The sequence below is a fragment of the Talpa europaea genome (assembly GCF_964194135.1).
Source record: "Talpa europaea genome assembly, chromosome: 7".
Taxonomy (NCBI): Eukaryota; Metazoa; Chordata; class Mammalia; order Eulipotyphla; family Talpidae; genus Talpa; species Talpa europaea.
This window is the reverse complement of record NC_140074.1, coordinates 52,898,994-52,919,856: the sequence shown is the minus strand read 5'-3', so window position 1 is coordinate 52,919,856 and position 20,863 is coordinate 52,898,994. Positions and strand designations below refer to the sequence as shown.

The window sequence follows — 20,863 nt, the reverse complement described above, 5'->3', positions numbered from 1 at the left end:
AGGAGTATTTCATGGAAAAGATAGCCAACTTCATGCATATCAGCCTTGGTACAGGTACTGCACTTGCCTAAAGTCACACAGCAAGTGTGAGTTTGAACCCAGGTCTTCTCATTTCAAATCTGAGGTTCTGTCCCTTAGTATGTCCAAAATAAAGTCAGTTCAATCATCTATGGTCTTTCTTGATTGGCAGTACTATTACTCCTAGCTGCCGTCAGTTATGGGAAGCTTTCTACTGCCAGGCACGGTGCTGAGAGTCCTTACAGACAATCAGTCTTCCCAAGCCCACCGCGTGGTTCCGTAATTACTCTCATTTTACTACCAAAGAAAAGGTAAAATAGCTTGTTCTAGGTCACGCAGATGGTGTCAAAGGTTGGAAAATAGCAGGACTTAACCCAGGTCTAACTCCAAAGCCCAGTCTGCACCACCAAGCGACGCTCCTAAAGATGACCAAGGTCCTGAAAAAAGATCTCTGCCCGGATCCTTCCCTCCGGCTACAAATCAGCACTTGCTCCCGGTCCCCCGCCCCCACGCCGCGCAGACCCCGCCCCTCGCCCCAGCCTCCGCCACTGCGCATGCGCGCTCCCTCTCGGCGACGTCTCGGTGGGCGGGGCCGGCGGCGTGGCGGTGTAGGATTACGTCGGGCGAGTGGACCGGCTTCAGTGCGCCAACGCGCGTGCGCAGAACCGGAGCTGTGGTCCCCGGAGGGTGGAGATGGCGGCTACCGGGGAGTCCTCTCCGGAACCCGCGGCTTCAGAACCGCCGGCAGAGCTGCCTGCCTCGGTGCGGGCGAGCATCGAGCGGAAGCGGCAGCGGGCGCTGATGTTGCGCCAGGCCCGACTGGCCGCTCGGCCTTACCCGGCGACGGCGGCTGCGGCTACCGGAGGTGTGAGCGCGGTGGCGTCTGCCCTTCTCTTCCCCGCGGGGCCGGGTCGCGGTCCCGGGTGCGACGGCCTCGCCCTCTCCGTCTGCGCGCAGACCTCAGCTCCGGGAGGGAGTCCGCTCACCTGCCGTGCGGAAGCGGCTGTGCGAGCCCGCAGGGCGACCCCGCGGTGGGATCCCGGCTTCCTGACGCCGAGCCCGGCGCTTTCCTCGCCGCACCTGGGCCTCCCGTCTTCGCTCTCCAACCTTCTCTGGGGGATGCAGTCGCCCTCGCCCGCCAGCGCCTCAGTCCTGCCTCTCATTTCTCTTTCTGTGGCGTTTCCGCTGGCCCCAGGACATGGTCCTTTCGCTTTTAGACCGGTAATCCATTTCAACAGTCCTGCACCTGCTCCCTCGTTCGTCCATTTAACAGTGGGCGATCGAGGGCATCAGCCATACCTGGCGTAGTGCTCGCTGCTGCGCGACGAGGGGCGCAAACAGGCGTTATTAGTTGCTGTTCTCATGGGGCTAATGAAGTAGCACCTGCAGCGCTTCATGTCTTTCATATTAGCCATTTTGCTTCACACAACTAACTTGCAAAATTGATGTCCGTGTTTTGCCCGGGTGATAGTTGAAGAGCAGAAAAGGAAGGGGGTTTGCTCAGGTTTATTCCAGCAAGGCTAATCAGGACGAGAACTCGGGTCATCTGACACTGGTTTCGGACTCGCCTTGACTTCCAGCTGCCTCTGTTGTACTAGGAATCTAGGAAGAAAAACTATTCTTGTTTGGATTTAATTTTCCCCCTTGACTGCCATTCTGTCTGTCCAAATCATGAAATTCACCACTTGGGTACCTAAAATACAATAGTTTGGTGGACATGCAGTTCTTTGTGACTGCTATTTAAAATGAAGTCTATGTATTCCAAAAGCTATACCCCATACTGTGTGAACAGTTGTGCACAGTTTAGAGCTGATATCTTGTCCTCTTTTTCATCAGTCAGAAGTAAGGAGAGTGAGAAGAGTCTGTTGCTGGTACATGTCTTGATATTTATACTAACACAAATCAGTAATTTCTAGCAACTTTGGTTCTGGTCTCATCCGTTCTGCTTTCTAGTGGTTCCTTTTATTCCTTTTTCAACTGAGACATTCCGAGTTAGGACATAAAGTTCATTTGCATTGATGATTAATTCATATTTTACAAAGGAGTCTAGATTTATACTGAATGACTGGACTATGTGTGTAGAGTAAAAACTAGTATTTAACTGGAATTGAGGTAAACTTCTGGTCATGGTAGGCAAAGGAGGATGAATATACTGTAAGCTTTCTAAAAAATATCCAAGAAATGTTGCATTGTATACAACACCCACTGTGCTTCAGGAGTAATTTAGTAGGTGCTGAGATTTTTATCTTTGTAGTACTTTGTTTTAGTATACTGTACAGTTTTCATTTCTCTGTGTGCCTTGAAAAATGTGATGAAAAAGACAGAAGAATTTCCCTAGAATGTGGTGATCAGAGTGATGCTAAAAGCCTGGGAAAGTTAGTAAGGCATAGCAGCAGAGAGAAACTGGGCTTCATTTTGCCACTTGATTTAGCATTGTTTGGGATTCTGCTCATGTTAAGACCTTGATACAGCTTTCCCTCTTCTTAATTCTCATTGCAGTCATTTCAGTCACTTGCTACAGTATTCATGAAATTAAAATAATTTGTTTTGTTTCATTCATTTAAATCCAGTAATTTTTAAGGGAGTGCTTAGCTACTTGTCAGAATTATAGATATAAAAGCATCAGTTGAATGGAGAGATTAGGGAGATGAACAGACATAATTTATACATTAATATGTAAAATACCACTTACATTTAGATAATCTACACACCACAGTGACCAATATATAGTCACTTTCAGAACCTTAGAATTTTCTCTAATGTCCCTTCCCAGTCAGCTTACCCACAGAAGTAACTACTGTTCTGACTCTTTGAAAGATATTGTCTCTTTTTGAACTTCATATAAATAGAATCATGCAGTGCCTGGCTTCTTTTGCACAACATATCTGAATCATGAGTGTTATTGCATGTGATGGTGATTTGTGCATTTATATGTTATATAGTATTATGAAGTTTTTCCATTTTCCTATTGATGGATGTTTAATTCCATTTTTTTGGCTAGTATGAATAGAACCTGAATATTCCTGTCTATATCTTTTGGTGGGTATGCACTGATTTCTATTGTGTATATTCCTAGGGATGGATTTGCTGGATCAACCTTGTGATGGTTCCACTTACGATTTTTTTTGCTTTACAATAGTGTGAAAGCAATGAATTCAATAGAGACCATACCTTAAATTTTGGTCTTTTCCTGTGCTGTTGATATATATAACACAATACTCTTGTGATGCTAGCTAGTGGCAGTAGCAGCTGCATAAAGCAACAGCTCCTAGTTCAGCCATGTGATCATGAAGGTATTAAGGATTAGGATTAGGGTTTACTCTATAGACTTTCCTTTCAGTACAGTATTCAACAAATTACATGAGCTATTCAGTACTTGATTATGAAATAGGCTGTGTTAGATGATTTTGCCCAATCATGGGCTAATGTAGGTGTTCTGAGCATGTTTAAGGTAGGCTAAGCCAAGATATGCTTGGTAAGTTAGGTATAATAAATACATTTTCAGTTTATGATGGATTTATTGGAATGTAACTCCTTTTTAAGACAATGGAGATCTATATTGTCAAAGTATGATTATGTCAATTTGTAATTCACCAGCAAATGTATGAGAGTTTTGGTTGTTTGGTGGTGTTGGTCTTTTTCATTTTGGATATTTTGGAGTACAGTGATAATTTATTATGGTTTTAATTTGTATTTCGCCAGTGACTAATGATGAGAACTTTTTCATGTACTTATCAACCATTTGGGATCTACTCCTTGTGAAATCCTCATTCAAGTCTTTTGCCTACTTTTCAAGTTGGGTTCTTTGTCTTTTATTGACTTTGCATGAGTCCTTCAGATACACATATTGCAAATATCTGTCTCCAAAACATATCTTTTCACTCTTTTGTGTCTCTTGATGTATAGAATTTCTTAAGTTTAAACAAGTCTAATACAGTAATTTTCTCTTATTAGTATGCATGGTGTCCTGTTTAAGAAATTTTTTGCTACTTCAAGTTCATTAAATTAATCCGTGTTTTCTTCTAGATGCTCTGTTTTACCTTTCACATTCAAGACCATGATCCATTTAAAATATTTTTAATTATATTGCATGAAGTATGTCAAAGTTCATTTATTGAAAAAGACTATCTTTTCCTCAGTTTGGTTAGTGACACCTTTGTCATAATTCCAGCACAACTGATTGAAAAGATTGTCTTTTTCATACTGAATTCCTTTGGAGCCTTTTCTGTAAATAAAATGACCAAATATGTATTGGTTTGTTTCAGGAATCTCTCTCCTATTCCACTGGTCTCTTTGTATCGTTAGCAGACTGTCTTCATTAATGAAGTTTAATGGTAGCATTTTATATCTGGTGGTGCAAATTCTCCAGTTTTGTTCTTTGCTATTCTGGGTTGTTTGTATTACATGTAAGTTTTAGAATCAGTTTGTTAATGCCTTCAAACAACTGCTGGGATTTTGAGTGGAATCACATCAAAATCTTTAGATAAATTTGGGGAGAATTGGTATCTTTACAATATTGAGATTTCCAATCTGTATGAAGTATATTTCTCCATTTATTTAATCCTTTGATTTCTCTTAGTGTTTTCACTAAGAGAGTGTTTTCACTCTCTAGGTGTTTATTTCTTCATTCTAATTGTTAGATTCTTGTGGAACTTTTACATAACAGGCATCATCTGTGAATAAGGACTATTTGACTTCTTTCTGTTCTTAAAATCTGTTTTCTTGCCATTTTGCTCTAGTTGGAATCTTTGCTATGATGTTGAATAGAAATGGTGGTAATGAACAACCTTGTTTTCTATATATTAACTTATCTGTATATGCATGAGGGAATATATAAACTTAGTTCAGTCATTGACCACTTTTACTTTTTTGTAGGTGTGACTAATGTAAAAGCAGCCCCAAAGATAATTGACACACGAGGAGGCTTCATTCTAGAAGAGGAAGAAGAAGAACATAAAATTAAAAAAGTTGTTCATGAACCAGGTAAAGTGTGTTTTTCAGAAAATAGGCATTTAGATTGATCATTTTGAGTAAAACTCATTAATTCTTTGCAAACTGAAGTTGAATAGTGCCCTCACTTCCTTTAGCCAGTGAGCAATTTAGCTTGTATGAATGATGACTTTTGGCTAGTAGATTAAAATTAAAGAAATTTGGCAATGGTTACTACATTAACTTGTGGTTTGTGTACTTAGGGTTGATGTTCCCTGTTGTTTTATAATAGGCAGAGATGGCCAGTGTACTCCAAATTTGATAGACTAAATAATCCAAGTTACCTTGATGGACTTAAACGAGGGACCAGAACCCAAGAGATAAAATATGAAATGCTGTTTGTTTATGTTTGGAGAAAATAATGGTTTACAGAGTATAGGATAATTGGAATGCGCATAAAAAGATCACAACTCTTTATTATCTAAGGTGAAACTTTCGGTAAATCTCTTATATATATGTCCTTAGGGTGAGTATATTTTTATAGTCCTTGAAAAACAGTTTTTTTGATCATAAGTTTGATAGCCAGTAGTGTAATATACAGCTTAAAATACTTATTCAGGCTTGATCTGAAGCAGCAGCAGTATTTATCAAGGTAAATCATCAAAGTAAGTACTGGTCCTGTTCAGATGTGTGTAAACTATTATTTAGTTCAGAAATTGAGACTTGAAGTATTAAAATACTTGTTTCCAAGTTGGGCACTATATTGTAAGAGGGATCTTGACAAGTGTAGTGTGCAAAAGGCTGTGGTCACCTGCTAATACATTTTAGTTCCAATGATTAAGCTTCTTATTGTTCCCAGTTGGAGGTTCTGTTTCATCTAAGAGTCTGCTTAAAGTCGCCAGTTTTAACCCCAGCCTGGGATAGATGCCTCGGTAACAACAACTATACCTTTCAGCAATTACACCTGCCCTGGCTTCACCACCACTGAGTCCCCAAATGTTGGGGGCATCCTCTAGTCTCCCTGGTCTGTGACTAACAGTGACCATTTCCTATGTCCTTCCTGCCTCTCATCCCAGTTTTTGCCCTGTCTGACAAGAAGGATCTAATATCACACCCAACCTGGTCTTCACTCCCACTTCCAACTGTTGTCTTTTCCCCACATACACTCCAAATCCCAGCATCTGTTGCCTCATTAATCAATCCTGATGTGTGTTGTTATTATCTAAAAAAAAAAAAAAAAAAAAAAAAGGCCTGGAAGTAATAAAATACGATGTGTCAAAACTTGTTAGGTTTTGCCTGAAGAACACTTCCAGCTGCCCTGCAGGTGTAAGAAGTACTCCTCTTTGGAAGAGAGACTACATTTACTGTAGCTTGCTTTCAAGGGCACACCTTTTGGCAGTGGTTGACAATTGTAGTGGGGGAGTTTTCAGCCCAGTATAAAGAAAGCATGTGAGCATATATTTGTATTTTTGCTCTTACTTATGGAATGTTGGCACATATATCATGTAAGCCTCACAGCGACTCTATGAAATGAAAAACTCCCTAAACATGTGAGTTGCTACCTCTTATTAGCACAGCATTGGAAGGGATTAGAGAGGAATGATTACCTGCCCAGGAGATTGTAGAGAAGAAGCCCTGTATTAGGAGGGAAAGCATTGAATTCAGTGACCTTGAAAGTTGCTATGATTTTCTGGATATGAAGACTCATTGTAACCATTTTTCTGTAGATTTATGATTCTGTCATGGGCTTATAAAACCTATTTGATTTATCAGGTTATATGACAGATACTGACATCTTTCTGTGGTACCTTGCACTTGACTGAGTTATACAGGTGGCATGTATCAGTACTGCTATTCATGTATTGACCCTAGGCCTACTGCTTGCAAATAAAACTTAAAAATTTCAGTCCTCATGGACTTTACATTCTAGTGGTTTAGATGAATAAAACTATTTGCTCTGTAGGGGGTGGAATGGAGAGCAAGAGAAAGTTTTCCACTTGAATTCTGTATTCTCTCTCCTGTTGCCTTACTTTTTACTGCTTGTGAGCAGCCCCCTTCCTTCCTTTCTACCGTGGGACCAATCTCGTTTGTATTCTCACCAGTAGGTGATCGAATAATGGTTTCCAAAGATGTCCACATCTTAATCACTCTGAAACCTGTGACTGTGTTACTTTACATAACAAAAGGCAGTTTGTAGAGATGATTAAGTGTAAATACCATAAGTGAAGGAAATTATTTTGGATTATCCATCCAGGTATGCCAAGTGTAATCACAGGGATCCTTAAAAATGGAAGAAGGAGAAGAGGCAGAGGGAGAGTGATAATGAAAGAAGCCAGATCGATGTAAGAAACTGTCATTGCTGGCTCTGAAGAATGAAGGGGTCCTGAGTCAAGGAATACAGGCAGCCTCTAGAAACTGGAAAGGCAGTTTGTTTCCTAAAATCTTCAGAAAGGAAGCAGCCCTGACATTAGCCCACTGACCCCCATGTCAGACTTATAAACTACAGATCTGTAAGATAATACATTTGTGCTATTTTAGCTACTAAATTTGTGGTAATTTGTTATTGCAGCAGTATAAAGCTTTCATTTCCACACACACAGATATACACACACATATATGAACTTGTGTATATTCTTTTATATATACTTGAATACTAATGTAATGGATTGAGTTCAAAACTACCTGATGAATTGATCATTTTTTTTCCTCTTAACATTTTTTTGATAAATGTGAGATGACTAAATTATGGTTTTGTCTTTTACTTAAATGTGTTTGTTTCAGGTATAAAATACCTGCTGATAAGCTAGTAAAAGAGGCAAATGTTTTAGTCATCAAAAAAAAAAAAAAAGAAATTTAAAGAGTTACTCTCCATTTCTTTAGGACCTGTTATGGAATTTGATTATACAATATGTGAAGAATGTGGTAAAGAATTTATGGATTCTTATCTTATGAACCACTTTGATTGGCCAACTTGTGATAACTGCAGGTACTTATTTCTTATTTGCTAAAGTGTGTAGATTTAGGGCAAAACAATTGGTAGATCTTTTTAGTAATTTTTTTTGGTTTTGTTTTGGAAGTTTCCTAAAATTTCCATGGTTTCCAGTTTGCCAAAAATGCCAAAAATATTTAGGAAGCCAATGTTTATCAGTATTTTTGGCCACATTCATAGGAAGGATGCCTCTGGTTCTGCCATAGAAATGTCCTCCTTCTTTCTGCTGGGTTGGGGATTTTTTTACCATCTCTCAGCAGCAGGTTCTAATCCCAGTGTGTATTGACACCTTGGTTAAAGGAGAAAGGCTTGCAGTAAGACAAGAGGAATAAAACCTCTCCAGTCACTCTCCTCCTTTTGGAACACCTCTTTCATTTTTCACTCTCCCAAATAGGCAGGGAAGGGAAAAAATGAGGAAAGAGCACATTATTTTCATTCTTTTTCTAACTTTTATCCTTTTTATAATCCCCATAATAAAAAACCCCATAATAATCCACATGGTTCTCCTACTCCTACTGTTTTACCTCAGCTAAGCACTGTGTTGCTATCTTTCACACTTTGGGATCCTCTGGGATTAATATTTAACCCTCTTGTCTGTTCTCTGTTCCCATGTACCATTGAGCCCCATAAAGTATTTTTCTGTTAGAGTTTTTATGTTGCTAATTTGACCATCAGAGCTGTGGGAAAAATTATTTAATATGTTCCCTTTCCCTGCATGCCCCTAGAGTTGCTAGGCTATTTGAAAGTTAATTTAAAATAACTATATAATGCATTTAATCTGTTTTCAGGGATGCTGATGATAAACACAAGCTTATAACCAAAACAGAAGCAAAACAAGAGTACCTTCTGAAAGACTGTGATTTAGAAAAAAGAGAACCAACTCTTAAATATATTGTGAAGAAGAATCCTCATCATTCACAATGGGGCGATATGAAACTCTACCTAAAATTACAGGTTTCTAATAAGTTATAAATATCTTAAACACTAGGTCAGGTGGAGTTTTTAACAGTGAATAGAGCAAGTTGTAGTTAAGTTTTTCTTACAGAGAGTTATATATAATGATACTTATAGCATGTTTTCTTATTTTGCTTTTTGGTATGTCATTTTGGAACAAATATGAGTTTGAACATGGGATATTATGGGAGATGAGTAGTATGATTAATTTCCTGTGGTGGGGGATTTTTGGAAATGACCCCATATTTAGATCTGATGTGGCTAATTGGTTATGAACTTGTTTTCTGATGAGTCTGCCGAAGCTCATCAGACCCATTGATTACATGTACTTCTGTTGATTCATGTGAAAACATTACAGATGGAAGACTTTTCTACTGTGTAATTCAGTCATATTTACTGAGGGTTTCATAGGATCAGAACGAGGTGGCATTAGAGTTGCTCCTAATCAATATGATTTTTTTAAAATTTCAAGTAATACTGCACTCAAGTTGTATCATTCTTCCATGCTTATGGATTTAATAGTTACCTGTATTTTTTTTCTCTCTTTTTTTTAAAGATTTATTTATTTATTTATTTATTTATTCATTTATTTATTTATTTATATAAGCACTGGGCACAGTCAGAAGCGCGGGAGGGTGAGAGAATTCACCAGAGCCAGAGTGGGGAGCAGAGCAGGCAGAAGGACCTAAGTACACTGCTGAGGGGAGCAGCGGGCGGCAGGAGAGGTCTGCGCACCATGCGGGACCCTTCTCCAGTGGCCGGGGAGCAGCCGGGGATCGAACCAGCACTGCAGAGGCTGCGGGCAGCTTCGCAACCCAGCGCTCAACCGCTGCACCACCGGGGAGGCCCTAGTTACCTGTATTTTTTTTTTTTTTTTTAATAGAGGCATGTTTTTCTTTCTTTCTTTCTTTCTTTGTTTTGTTTTGTTTGTTTATACATGCACTGGGTACAGTCAGAAGCGCAGGAGGGTGAGAGAATTCACCAGAGCCAGAGCGGGAGGCAGATCAGGCAGAAGGACTGAAGTACACTGCTGAGGGGAGCAGCGGGCGGCAGGAGAGGTCTGCGCGCCATGTGGGACCCTCCTCCGGTGGCCGGGGAGCAGCTGAGGATCGAACTGGTGCCGCAGAGGCCGCGGGCAGCTTCGCAACCCAGAGCTCAACCGCTGCGCCACCGGGGAGGCCCTAGTTACCTGTATTTTTTTTACAAATTTGAATAACAGCTAATTCCACTGTGGATTCTTTGTTGTAGATTGTGAAGAGGTCTCTTGAAGTTTGGGGTAGTCAAGAAGCATTAGAAGAAGCGAAGGAAGTCCGACAGGAAAACCGAGAAAAAATGAAACAGAAGAAGTTTGATAAAAAAGTTAAAGGTAAGTGGCTACATTGATATCATGCAGGACTGTGCTTTACTGCTTTGCAGAAAGCCTTTAGCAAGGTTCTTACTGTTTAAAGATATATACGAAAAGATGTGGATTTTCATAGATTAAAGGAAAAAGGGTTAAATATTTGTCATCAGTAGATTGGTATTTAAGGCTCTTAGTCCAAATCTCTCAATGCTGCAATTCCAAAACACATGTAAACTCTTTAAGTTGAATCACGTTTTACAGAAGAAACAATAGTAGGATTGGGGATGTTTCCCTGATCAAGGATTTGGCATTAATTCATTTTTTTTTTAATTGCAGTAACAACATGCAGGTTTCAAATGCATATCATTATAAACCAGCATCTGTATTTACTACATCAAATTCACTGAACATTCTAATTTTGTCCTTGACTACACCATTAACACCTTTTACCCAGTTTACCCTTCACTCTTCCCCTGTCCTTCTGGTAACCACTAATTTGCTCTTTCAGTCAAAAGTTTATTTTTGTTTTATTTATTTTGATTACCACATAAGAGTGAAATCTTAAATATTACCAGCAGAGTTATAAGAAACATAAAAAACACAGATACCATCAGCAAATCTCTCTTAATTGTTAAATATGGAAAAAATCATGCCTAAGTCTTTGTCACCTAATTTAGCAGCTAGAAGGAACCTTCTAATATCAGCTAGTCTGATCACTGTTATGTGACTTAAAGACCTAGAAAGGTAGTGTGACTTGTTACATAAATAGTTATTGGCAGAGTTGGAACTGGAACCAGGCCTTTCAGCATTGAGAGTCTACATCTGGTACAATCATTCTTCTGTTCATGACTACCCATCTGTCTCTGCATTCTTTTGTTCATGCATCTGTGCACCCATCCATGTATGCAGATATGCATAAGTCTGTCCATCTAGCAGTGCATCAAGTATTTAAGTATCAGCTGGATTCCGGGCACTGTGCTAACATAAATGATAGTCACAGTTTGTCAGAAAATCAAAATAGTGTGTAATAAGAGCCATAATAGTGTTGAACATAGAATATTACAGGAGCACAAAAAGCTTTTTGCTGTATCACAGAATACCTGGAAAGCATCTTAGAAAGAGTATTAAATGTTCTTCATACAGTAATGGTAGAGTCCCAGTGTGGTGTGCAGTGTAGGTAGGTGGCACGCATCTTGTGTATATAATACCAGTACCAAATATACATACCTTATTGATTCATTTAAAATGACTGTCCTAGCCACAATAAATCATTTTTTTAAAGATGTATTTATGCATACAAGAACTGGGGTACAGGCCAGAGGTGTGGGGGGCGGGGTGAGAGGATTCACCAGGGACAGAGTGGGGAACAGAACAGGCAGAATGACTGAAATACACTGCTGAGGGGAGCAGCGGGCAAGCCAGGAGCGGTCTGCTGCACCATGTGGGTAGCTCCCTGGCCAGACATTGAACTCATGCTGCAGTGGCTGCGGATAGCTTTATAGGTTGCGTCTTAACCCTTGTGCCACCAGGGAGGTCCAATCATTTTTCTTAAGTTTTTAGAAGAGGTTTTGGAGGGTGAATGAGATACTTCTGATGTTTAAAAACAAATTGAACAGAAGCCCATCTTATTTCTTCTTGTGAGGGGAATATCCCCCCCCACCTTTATATTATAGTAGTAATTCATGGGCAGTTCAGAAAAATTAGAACTCTACAAAGAACTTCTATCCAGAGATAGTCCTTGGTAGCAATGTTTGTTTTTCAGTTCTTTTTCATGCATGACCCTTATTTTTTAAATAAAATGGCAGCAATGTTGGACATTTATGAAGTTTATTAGAAGTTTATCAAGACAACCCCATAAATACCTTTATATAAATTAGAGTTAAGTTATTCTCTGAATTAGGATAAGCACACTTTATGGCTCTGGAGAGAGACCTCCTATAGCATAGTGCCATTGCATTGATGACTCTTCCAGATTAGCCACTGCTGAACCATAGTCTTCAAGACTTCTGAATTTGTTCCTTTAATCTTTTTAACTTTCTGCCCTAGTCCTTCCTTACTTCCAACACAGAGAGCCTTGAAGGATAGAGCAGAAGGCATCTTAAAGGTTGGGAAAGGTAAAAGGGCATATTTATAAACTAAGACTACATTATTCTAAAGTTTTTGTTGATTCCAGCTACCTGAATCACCTCAACTCTTCCTCCTCTGTTACCTCCTTTAAACCACTTTCCTGATGGTATTTTGGTGCAAATAATAATACATAGATAAAGGAATTAGCTACATTTCCAAAGTGGTGAAATATTTTTAAGAGGATTATTTATGATTTTTTCTTAGATACCATTTCTGTAGTTTGGTTAAGATATCATCTGAAGGTGATTAAATTCCTATAATTTGCCAAGAAATTAAAGATTATGGCATTGGTCTCATATCATTGTATTTTTTTCTATAAACATTCTCTTAAGATACCACATGGATTAAATATTAGTATGGATAAAACAATACAATTTTCATGGGTATAGTTTAAAATAAATATAAATTCAAATATAATTGGCTCTCTTTGCCAATATAATTTAAAATATTATTGCCATTATTAATAACCAGATAAAGTGAATATTGTTTATCTTTGAAGAGTTTAAATTTGTATGAATTTTTCCTTGAGCTGCTTGAGACAGCTTTTTTTTTTTTTTTTTAATCTCATTTCATTTCTACTTGAATGAAGGATGTCTTTTGAGGAAATTTTTTCCAAGTGGTGACATCATTGGTATATTTTCCAAGACCCTACAAATCTAAGAATGTTTTTCTTTTGCATATGAAAATCTGAGTACTCTCATTTGTATAAGCATTACCCCCTGTCTTCTGGTGTTTAATGTTCAGGAGTCAATACTTCGCTTTCTTTAATTCTGGATTCTTCTTATGATTTACTTCAGAAATTGGTGGATATGTTCCTGTCCTGACTAGACCACAAAGGGCTGAGAGTGGAGTAGACACTGTAGAGATTAGAAACAAGAAGTTTACTGTGCAGTTTGCTCAGAAGGCTCAGAACAGAGAGAAATAAAAGCAAGTCTAAAAGTTTTGTAGTTGAAAAGAAATTGGAACCTGGTTCCTCTTGGTGTTCTCATTTTGATCCGCAAAGAAACTGACGCAAAGTTTACTTCTTTATGGAAAGGTAAGAGATTGCATTTACCTGCTTTTAGAATGTGATCTTGTAAGTTAGTAGTTTGGGAAAGTATTTTGATCTTACTATAGAAAAAAATTAAAGCATAATAGTATAAGGTATATGTAAATGTAAGACAAGCTGACAGTGAAAGACTAGAAATTTCTTGTCAACAAATTCCAATTGTTACAGGTCTTACAGATCCACATGGGTAGAAGTAGGAATGATGGCATCACTGCTGCTCAGTTTAACTTGGTTTCAAAAAATGCAGTATGGTATTGATGGGAACTTTCGCTTGGTGCAAACACACAGAATGTTTGGGGTTTGCATGCCTCCTTTCCACAAATAAGGTGCAGAGAAGGCTTTTCTTTAAAGGGATACTAAAGTTTCTCTCACTTATTAACTGTAGAGGTTATCCTTCTTAAAAAAATAAAAAAGGAAAATATGCACATCCCCCCTAGTATAGGTAGGCAAGAAAATTCCATTGGAGGGACCCTTTTAAGTTTTACATCGGCCTGTGGTTATATTTGATTGTTTGGGGGTTTCTAGCAGTAGAGCTTGAAGAATGCATTTCCCTTTACTCTGCTTCAGTTTATGGAAGACAAAATAAGAACAAAATTTCATATTATTCTGACTTTCCTTGTGATTTCTTTCACTAGTTAACAAGGGGCATCCTACGTCAAAATTTTCTGCCTCTCCCACCAAGTAATTAGAAGTATCTGGCCACCCTCAGCTAGTTCTCTTATAAGGTTTACTTCATAAGCAGCAGTGGATGTCTTGACTACAGGTTGCCTTTTTAAAAAATTAATATATTAAGCCAAATAAAAGCTTTAGAGTGTTATGAAAGGATTTTTTAAAAAAGATTTATTTATATATTTATGCATACAAGAACTGGGGTGTAGGCCAGAGGTGCAGGGGCTTAGAGGACTCACCAGAGACAGAGTGGGGAACAGAACAGGCAGATCAACTGAAATACACTGCTGAGGGGAGCAGCAGATGAGACAGGAGAGGTCCCTGTGCCATAGGTGGCTTAGCTCCCTGGCTGGGGATCGAACTCAGGCTGTCAAGGTGACAGAGCTGAGACTTAACTCCTAGGCCACCAGGAAGGTACTGAAAGAAATATTTTATTGAAATGAGGCTTTAGGGGAAAATATTTTGGGTAAAAAGTGTAAGCAGTCCTTGAAGATATCAGTAGCAAGACTGGTCTCACCATGTTCACGGTCAACAATCTTAAAAGTTTCTAGGGGAGGTAGTCCACACTTTCTGTGTTATGAAATTCTAAGCTAGTGGGAATAGGGGGTTATAACATGGTGAGACACTGCTTTGTTCTCAGCCTCAGGCCTTCATTGCTGCCTGACAAGTTCCCTCCTGTCTTCACTCCCCATGTCCCCCCAAGTATCCTTAGCTCTGCCAAGGTCTGTCAGCCCTTTCTCACTGTTGAAGTCTCTGACCTTTTAACTCCCTCTTCTCCCTCTCGGTTGTAGGTAGTTGACCTCTACTTTCCAAAGGTTTAAGTTGCTTAAATGAATTAATGTGAAAAACTTATGAATCTTTATTTAAACATTTTTGATTTCACCAGATGTTTGCATTTTACCACATTTGCCTTTTTGTCTCTTACACACATCTATGTATTTTGCTAAACCTTCTAAGAGTTCTTGCAGGCATTGTAAAATCAGCATATTGTCTCTTTTGAATATGAGGGAATGTAGGAATAAAGATTAGTGTTTGGATGAACAGGATTTTCCTTCTAGTTTGGAAATGACTAGAAGTGTACACATTGAAACTTGAAAATAATCTCAGATGAAGTGTGTAGGTGTGAAGAGACAGTACAATTTGGTGATTAAGTGTATGGGCCTGAGCTAGCCTGTGCCTCTGCCTTCAGCTCTGACCTTGGGGAACTTGTTAACTTCTCTGTACCCTAGTTTTCTTATCTGTGAAACTGGGCTGATGTACTTTACTCAAATGCTTAAGGATTAAGTGCTTTCATATATAAAGTGCTTAGAACGGGGCCTGATACATAATACTGTGTGTGTGTGTGTGTGTATCTTCATGATATAATAAAGGCTGAAAATACATAGATTCAGGTAATAATTTGCTACTACTTATCATAGATCTAAAACAAATTAAAGAAAGTATGTAATTACTTAGTGTTGATTTTTGAAGTATATTTGATAAACATACTAGTTTCAGGTGTCCTTGTGACATTTCTATACAATGCAAAATGGTAAGTCTATTCCCCATTATTTTGAGCAGTTTTTCAAATTTGCAATACTGTATTGTTGCTTATGGGCCCCATGCTATATTCTACATCCCTGTGACTGACTTTCTAAGTGGAACTTTGTATCTTTTGATTCCTACACCCCTTCTTCCACCCCCATAACCACCATTTTTTTCTCAGTATCTGAGTGCTTTGGCTGGTCTCAGCATACTGATAACTAGTGTGGTGCCTGGATTATGCCTTGCGGTTCTTATGACTGCAAGATGCCCTTCAGCAGTAACCATCAAGAAAATTTTGAAAAAAATGACAGGTATTACATGCAAACCTGGAAATGACACAGCACATCTGGGTTACAATGAGCAGGTAGAGTGCATGGGTCTGGGGTTCTGCTTTTCATTTATTGGGGTCGAGAGTGGGGGTATAGGGTTTTGCAGGTTCACTCTTTATTAAATTTAAAACAGGGCCTCCCTGGTGTCTCAGCAGTTTGAGCACTGCGCTGTGAAGCTGTTCACAGCCTGTGCAGTGTGGGTTCAATTCCCAGCCAGCCAGGGAGATACCCACATGGCGTGGCAGACCTCTCCTGCCTCGCCCGCTGCTCCCCTCAGCAGTGTCTTCGGTCTGTCTGCCTGTTCTGCTCCCCGCTCTCTCTGGTGAATTCTCTCACCCTCCTGCGCCTCTGACCTGTACCCCAGGTCTTGTATAAATAAAAATAAATCTTAAAAAAAAAAAAATTTAAAACAGATGAACAGGAACTAAAAGTATGAGAAGAGAAAGAAAAAGGAAGCCACGACCCCAGTGGTCAGTTATCTAACTCAACCAGGATCTATACAACAGAAGCAGCCTGGCTTTTTAACTCGTCATATGGCTGGCTGGCAGTGTGTTTGAGTTAGCCTTCTTTGACGTGCATTTCTTGGCATAAAAGCTTAAGTCAGGCACTTGCTTAAAAAAAAAAAAGCCAACTGTTTGGGATTGTTTTTCTTTAGTTTTTAAGATCCATACGTAAGTGAAAAATATAAATTAAAAATTGTATAAATTATAATAAAAATATAAATTTATAAAAATATATTTTTCTTTCTGCTAATTTAGCATAATCCCTACAAGGTCCATCCATTTTCTGCATGGCCATATGTCTCTTAAATGTATTAGTCAAAGACAGACTGTATACATGATGGTGGTCCCAACAGGCTATGTGTTGCAAGTTAGGTGTGTAGACCATACCATCTAGATTTGTGTAATTATTCTGTTTGAACAATGATAAACCATCTCCGCCATAAAGGGACGCAACTGTATGTATCCTCCCATCTGTATCCATTTATTGAATTTAGGTTTTCATATCTTGGCTGTTGTGAACAGTGTCTTCGGTCCGTCTGCCTGTTCTGCTCCCCGCTTTCTCTGGTGAATTCTCTTACCTTCCCGTGCCTCTGACGTAGGGGGCACCTATCTTTTTGCTTTATTGTTTTTGCTTTCTTTGGATAAGTATCCATAGGTGGAGTTGCTAGATCGTATGTAATTTTATTTTTAATTTTTTTGAGTAACCTTCCTATTGTTCTCTGTAGTGGTTATACCAATTTACATTCCCACCAACAGTGCATGGGGGCTCCCTTTTTTCCCCATAGTTTCACCAACACTTTCTTTGTTCTTGTTTTTGATGCTAGCCCTTCTGACAGGTGCAAGGTGATACCTCATTGTTAGTCTGATTTGCATTTCCCTGGTCATTAGTGATAGTAAGCACTAAGTAAGTCATGTCTTCCTTAGAAAACTGCACGTTTTTAAAGTATTGTCTTTTTATTGCTGAGTGAATGCATTCTTTATGTACTTTGGATACTAATCCCTTGTCAGATACATGATTTGCAAGGATCTCCTACCATTTACTAGGGCCTTTTCATTTGATTCCTTCACGGTGCTTTCTAGTTATAGTCACATTTACTTTTGCTTTGCTTCTCTTGCGTTTAGTAAGATCATAAAACATCAAGGTGTGTACTGCCTGTTTTCGTTTTATGTCTTAGATTCAAGTCTTTAATCCAGTCTGAGTTAATTTTTGTCCATAGATCGTCTAGTTTTTCCAGCACCATTTATTGAAGAGACTGTCCTTTTCCTGTTATATATTCTTTCCACCCTTGTAGATTGACCACACAATATAGGTTTGTTTCTGGGTACTCTGCTCTGTTCCAGTGATTTATTTGTTTTCCTGTCAGTACCATACTGTTTTGATTACTATAGCTCTGTAAAATAGTATGAAATCAGGGAGAATGATGACATCTTCAGCTTTGCTCTTAATTAAGAGTGCTTTGGCTCTTCAGGGTCTTTAGTGGTGCCATATAAACTTTAGGATTGTTTTTCCTGTTTCTGTGAAAAATGCCACTGGAATTTAATAGGGGTTGCACTAAGCCTGTCAGTTGCTTTGGGGAATATGGACATTTTAACAATATTTAATCCATAAGCAAGGAATGTCTTTCCATACCTTTGTGTCTTCAATTTCATTTGTAATCTTAAGAGTTTTCAAGTGTATGTCTTTCCTTTCTTGGTTAAATTTATTCTTAGGTATTTTATTCTTTTTGCAATTGTAAATTGGATTGTTTTCTTCTTTTGTTGTTGGTGTATAGATGCAACATATTTGGTATGTTGATTTTGTGCCCTGCAACCTTACTGATTTTATTAGTTCTAACAATATATATTGCTATTGTAATTGAGATTGTAGAATTTAATTGTACTCTCCCTTGGGTAGTACCACTATCAAAGACAGTGCTGGGCTTGATGGATTGTTGGTCAGAACAGAGAAGTGTAAAACAATTAGTATTGCTTTCTATTCATTAAACTGGACACTCTGGCCTATTCGTTTCTAGCTAACACTAAGAATTTGGTTTCTTCAGATAAAATAGGAACTTTTTAACTGTGATTGACTTGGTTGCTTTTAAAAGCATCCAACATAATTCTTTTCTTTGTACAATAATGTAGTGAAAAAAGTTCTGAACACTGGACTTGGTTTCACATAGTGGTTTTCTTACAAGCAAAGCTTGTCTTGCCTGACTCACACATAGATGTTAAAATGTTCCCGTCCTTACTCACTGTAGCTCATCTCAGCTGTTTCCCATAGTCAGTTGCTTGAACTAACCTGTTCTTTTACTCATCTGAATTTGGTTTCTTTGCTACCCCTGTAACCCACATACCCCATGGGGTCTGAATCTTGTTTCACCTGTTTCAACTGTGGTTTCACAGGCCATGCCTGTGAGGAAAGAAAGCAAGCTTCCCAAGTTTGTATAATCAATTTTGTTTTTTTACAGAAGGTAAGCTGTAATTAAATACATACACAGCTGATGGGTTTTGGGATTCAGCTGAAGAGCACCACTAAAAAATTGACTTATTTTTCTTAGAGTTACGGCGAGCAGTAAGAAGCAGTGTGTGGAAAAGGGAAACAGTAGCTCATGAACATGAGTATGGACCAGAAGAAAATGTAGAAGATGACATGTACCGGAAGACTTGTACTGTATGTGGCCATGAATTGACGTATGAGAAAATGTGATCACAGTTAAGTGATCTATTTTATAGTTTTTTATATTTAAATAAAGGAAATTTAGATTGGTCATGCTCAAAACTCACCAGTTGTAAAGTCTTTGTAGATGGATGGAAACATGTAAATGCGTCAGTAACAAGTATGTTACGGTTTCAGTTAAGGTCCACAACCTGGGGTGTTGGCAAAATGTTGGATTTTATTTTTTTTACAACAGGAAGGGGAGCAGAGTGGTAGAATAGGTTCCAAAGTAGTAGGTTAGAGTGAAAACAGAGATAAGAGATCAAAGCAAACCTTTGACTGCAGTAGGAGAGTTTGCAGTAAATGCTTAACTGGGTTCTTATCTCTCAAATAGGGATAGGTAGATGTCCCTGCACCCCAGGAGCAGGGTCAGATTTTATGTATTATTGTTTCCCAAGTCAGGAGGGAATAGGGGGCTACTGCTGGGAAAAGTCTGGACTAAGAAACAATATGGGAGAGAGTCTGATCCTGTTTTTGGTATCCTCTACTATGGTAGGCCCTAACATTAGATAGCATTATTCAAGTCTGGACGAAAGTAGAAACAGCTATACTGTGCTGACGAAAGAAGGTACTGGTACATTGTCCTGACCATTGCTATCGTTTCCCGGGCACTTAGCATGTACCTTGGTGGTTTTCTCATTTAGTCCTGGGAGGGAAGACAAACTGCTGTCCTTATGTAGCACTTAAAGGAAGGGACAGACAGCAACCTCACATCCCCCAGACATCAAAAGGATTTTAAGGTAGTTAGTAAGAGAATTTGGCACAGATGTCGAGTGCCCATCTACAGGGCTGTATGTTTCTGATAAAAGCAAATTCAAGTTGTTCTTGGACATGAATTTTTATCCTACTGCTACAAATAGAAGAAACAGGTAGTTTACACATTTTCACTTTTCTCGACCAGCTGTTTCAAGGCAAGGTCCAAACACATCAAACCCAAATAGGTTTGAAACGAAGTATTCAGTGTAGACATGTTTAACATATTTATCATATATTGATATATTTATATGCTAAATATTACAGCTCAGTAAAAACTGATTCTCTATGGGCAGCAAGACCTTCCTGGGACCAAAAAAGCATCTGTCTTGATGACAACAGAGTAACTAGGGGTTCACGCTGCTGAGACAGCATCACTACTAATTCCACTTACTGTGGACCTTGGGTAAGTTATTTACCAGGCTTGTCTTTATCTTGTCTGTTGGGCATAATCATTTCATAAGACTATTGTGAGGATTAAATAAGATGAATCTGTACCACCTGGCACAAAACAACTACTTGTTTATGAGCACATACTGAAAATCCGAGAGACTGTGAAAATCAAATAGATCTGTCTAGTTGAGGTTTGCTTCTGTTCACTCTTTACCTTCCTGGTGTCCAGATACCACTGCTAGCCAAATCTGCCCGGGCTGGCAAGTTCTTTCCTCATCTTTCAGGTAAGATTATAAATTAGTAAATTATACAAGTCACTACTAAATACTTTATAGGAAAAGCAAACAAAACTTCCTTAATAATTCCTAGATGGGAGATTCAGAATCAAGGAAAACAAAGTACATATTCATTTTTGACAAAAACATGTTAAATTTAATAGTGTATTAGTGATTTAATTGCAAGATATGCTGTGCAGTGACATGCCATTTTTTGGGGGGAGGGGTGTGTGGGGGGTGGTTGGCAGTCTGTGAGGGCTTCCATAGTGGAGAAAGTAACTGTCAAATGTTTGCTATAGCACCTTTATTTCT

General features: G+C 38.8%; 1 protein-coding gene across 1 annotated transcript; it reads left to right on the top strand.

Annotated features, from left to right (window-relative positions):
• Positions 1 to 711: 711 nt before the first annotated feature.
• On the top strand, positions 712 to 19,121 carry XPA (XPA, DNA damage recognition and repair factor; the record flags this gene model as incomplete). Its single annotated transcript, XM_084239238.1, has 6 exons — positions 712 to 883; positions 4,894 to 5,001; positions 7,828 to 7,933; positions 8,725 to 8,890; positions 10,139 to 10,256; positions 18,973 to 19,121. The coding sequence occupies 6 exons, from the start codon at positions 712 to 714 to the stop codon at positions 19,119 to 19,121; spliced, it is 819 nt and encodes a 272-aa protein (XP_084095364.1).
• Between the last annotated feature and the right edge of the window lie 1,742 nt (positions 19,122 to 20,863).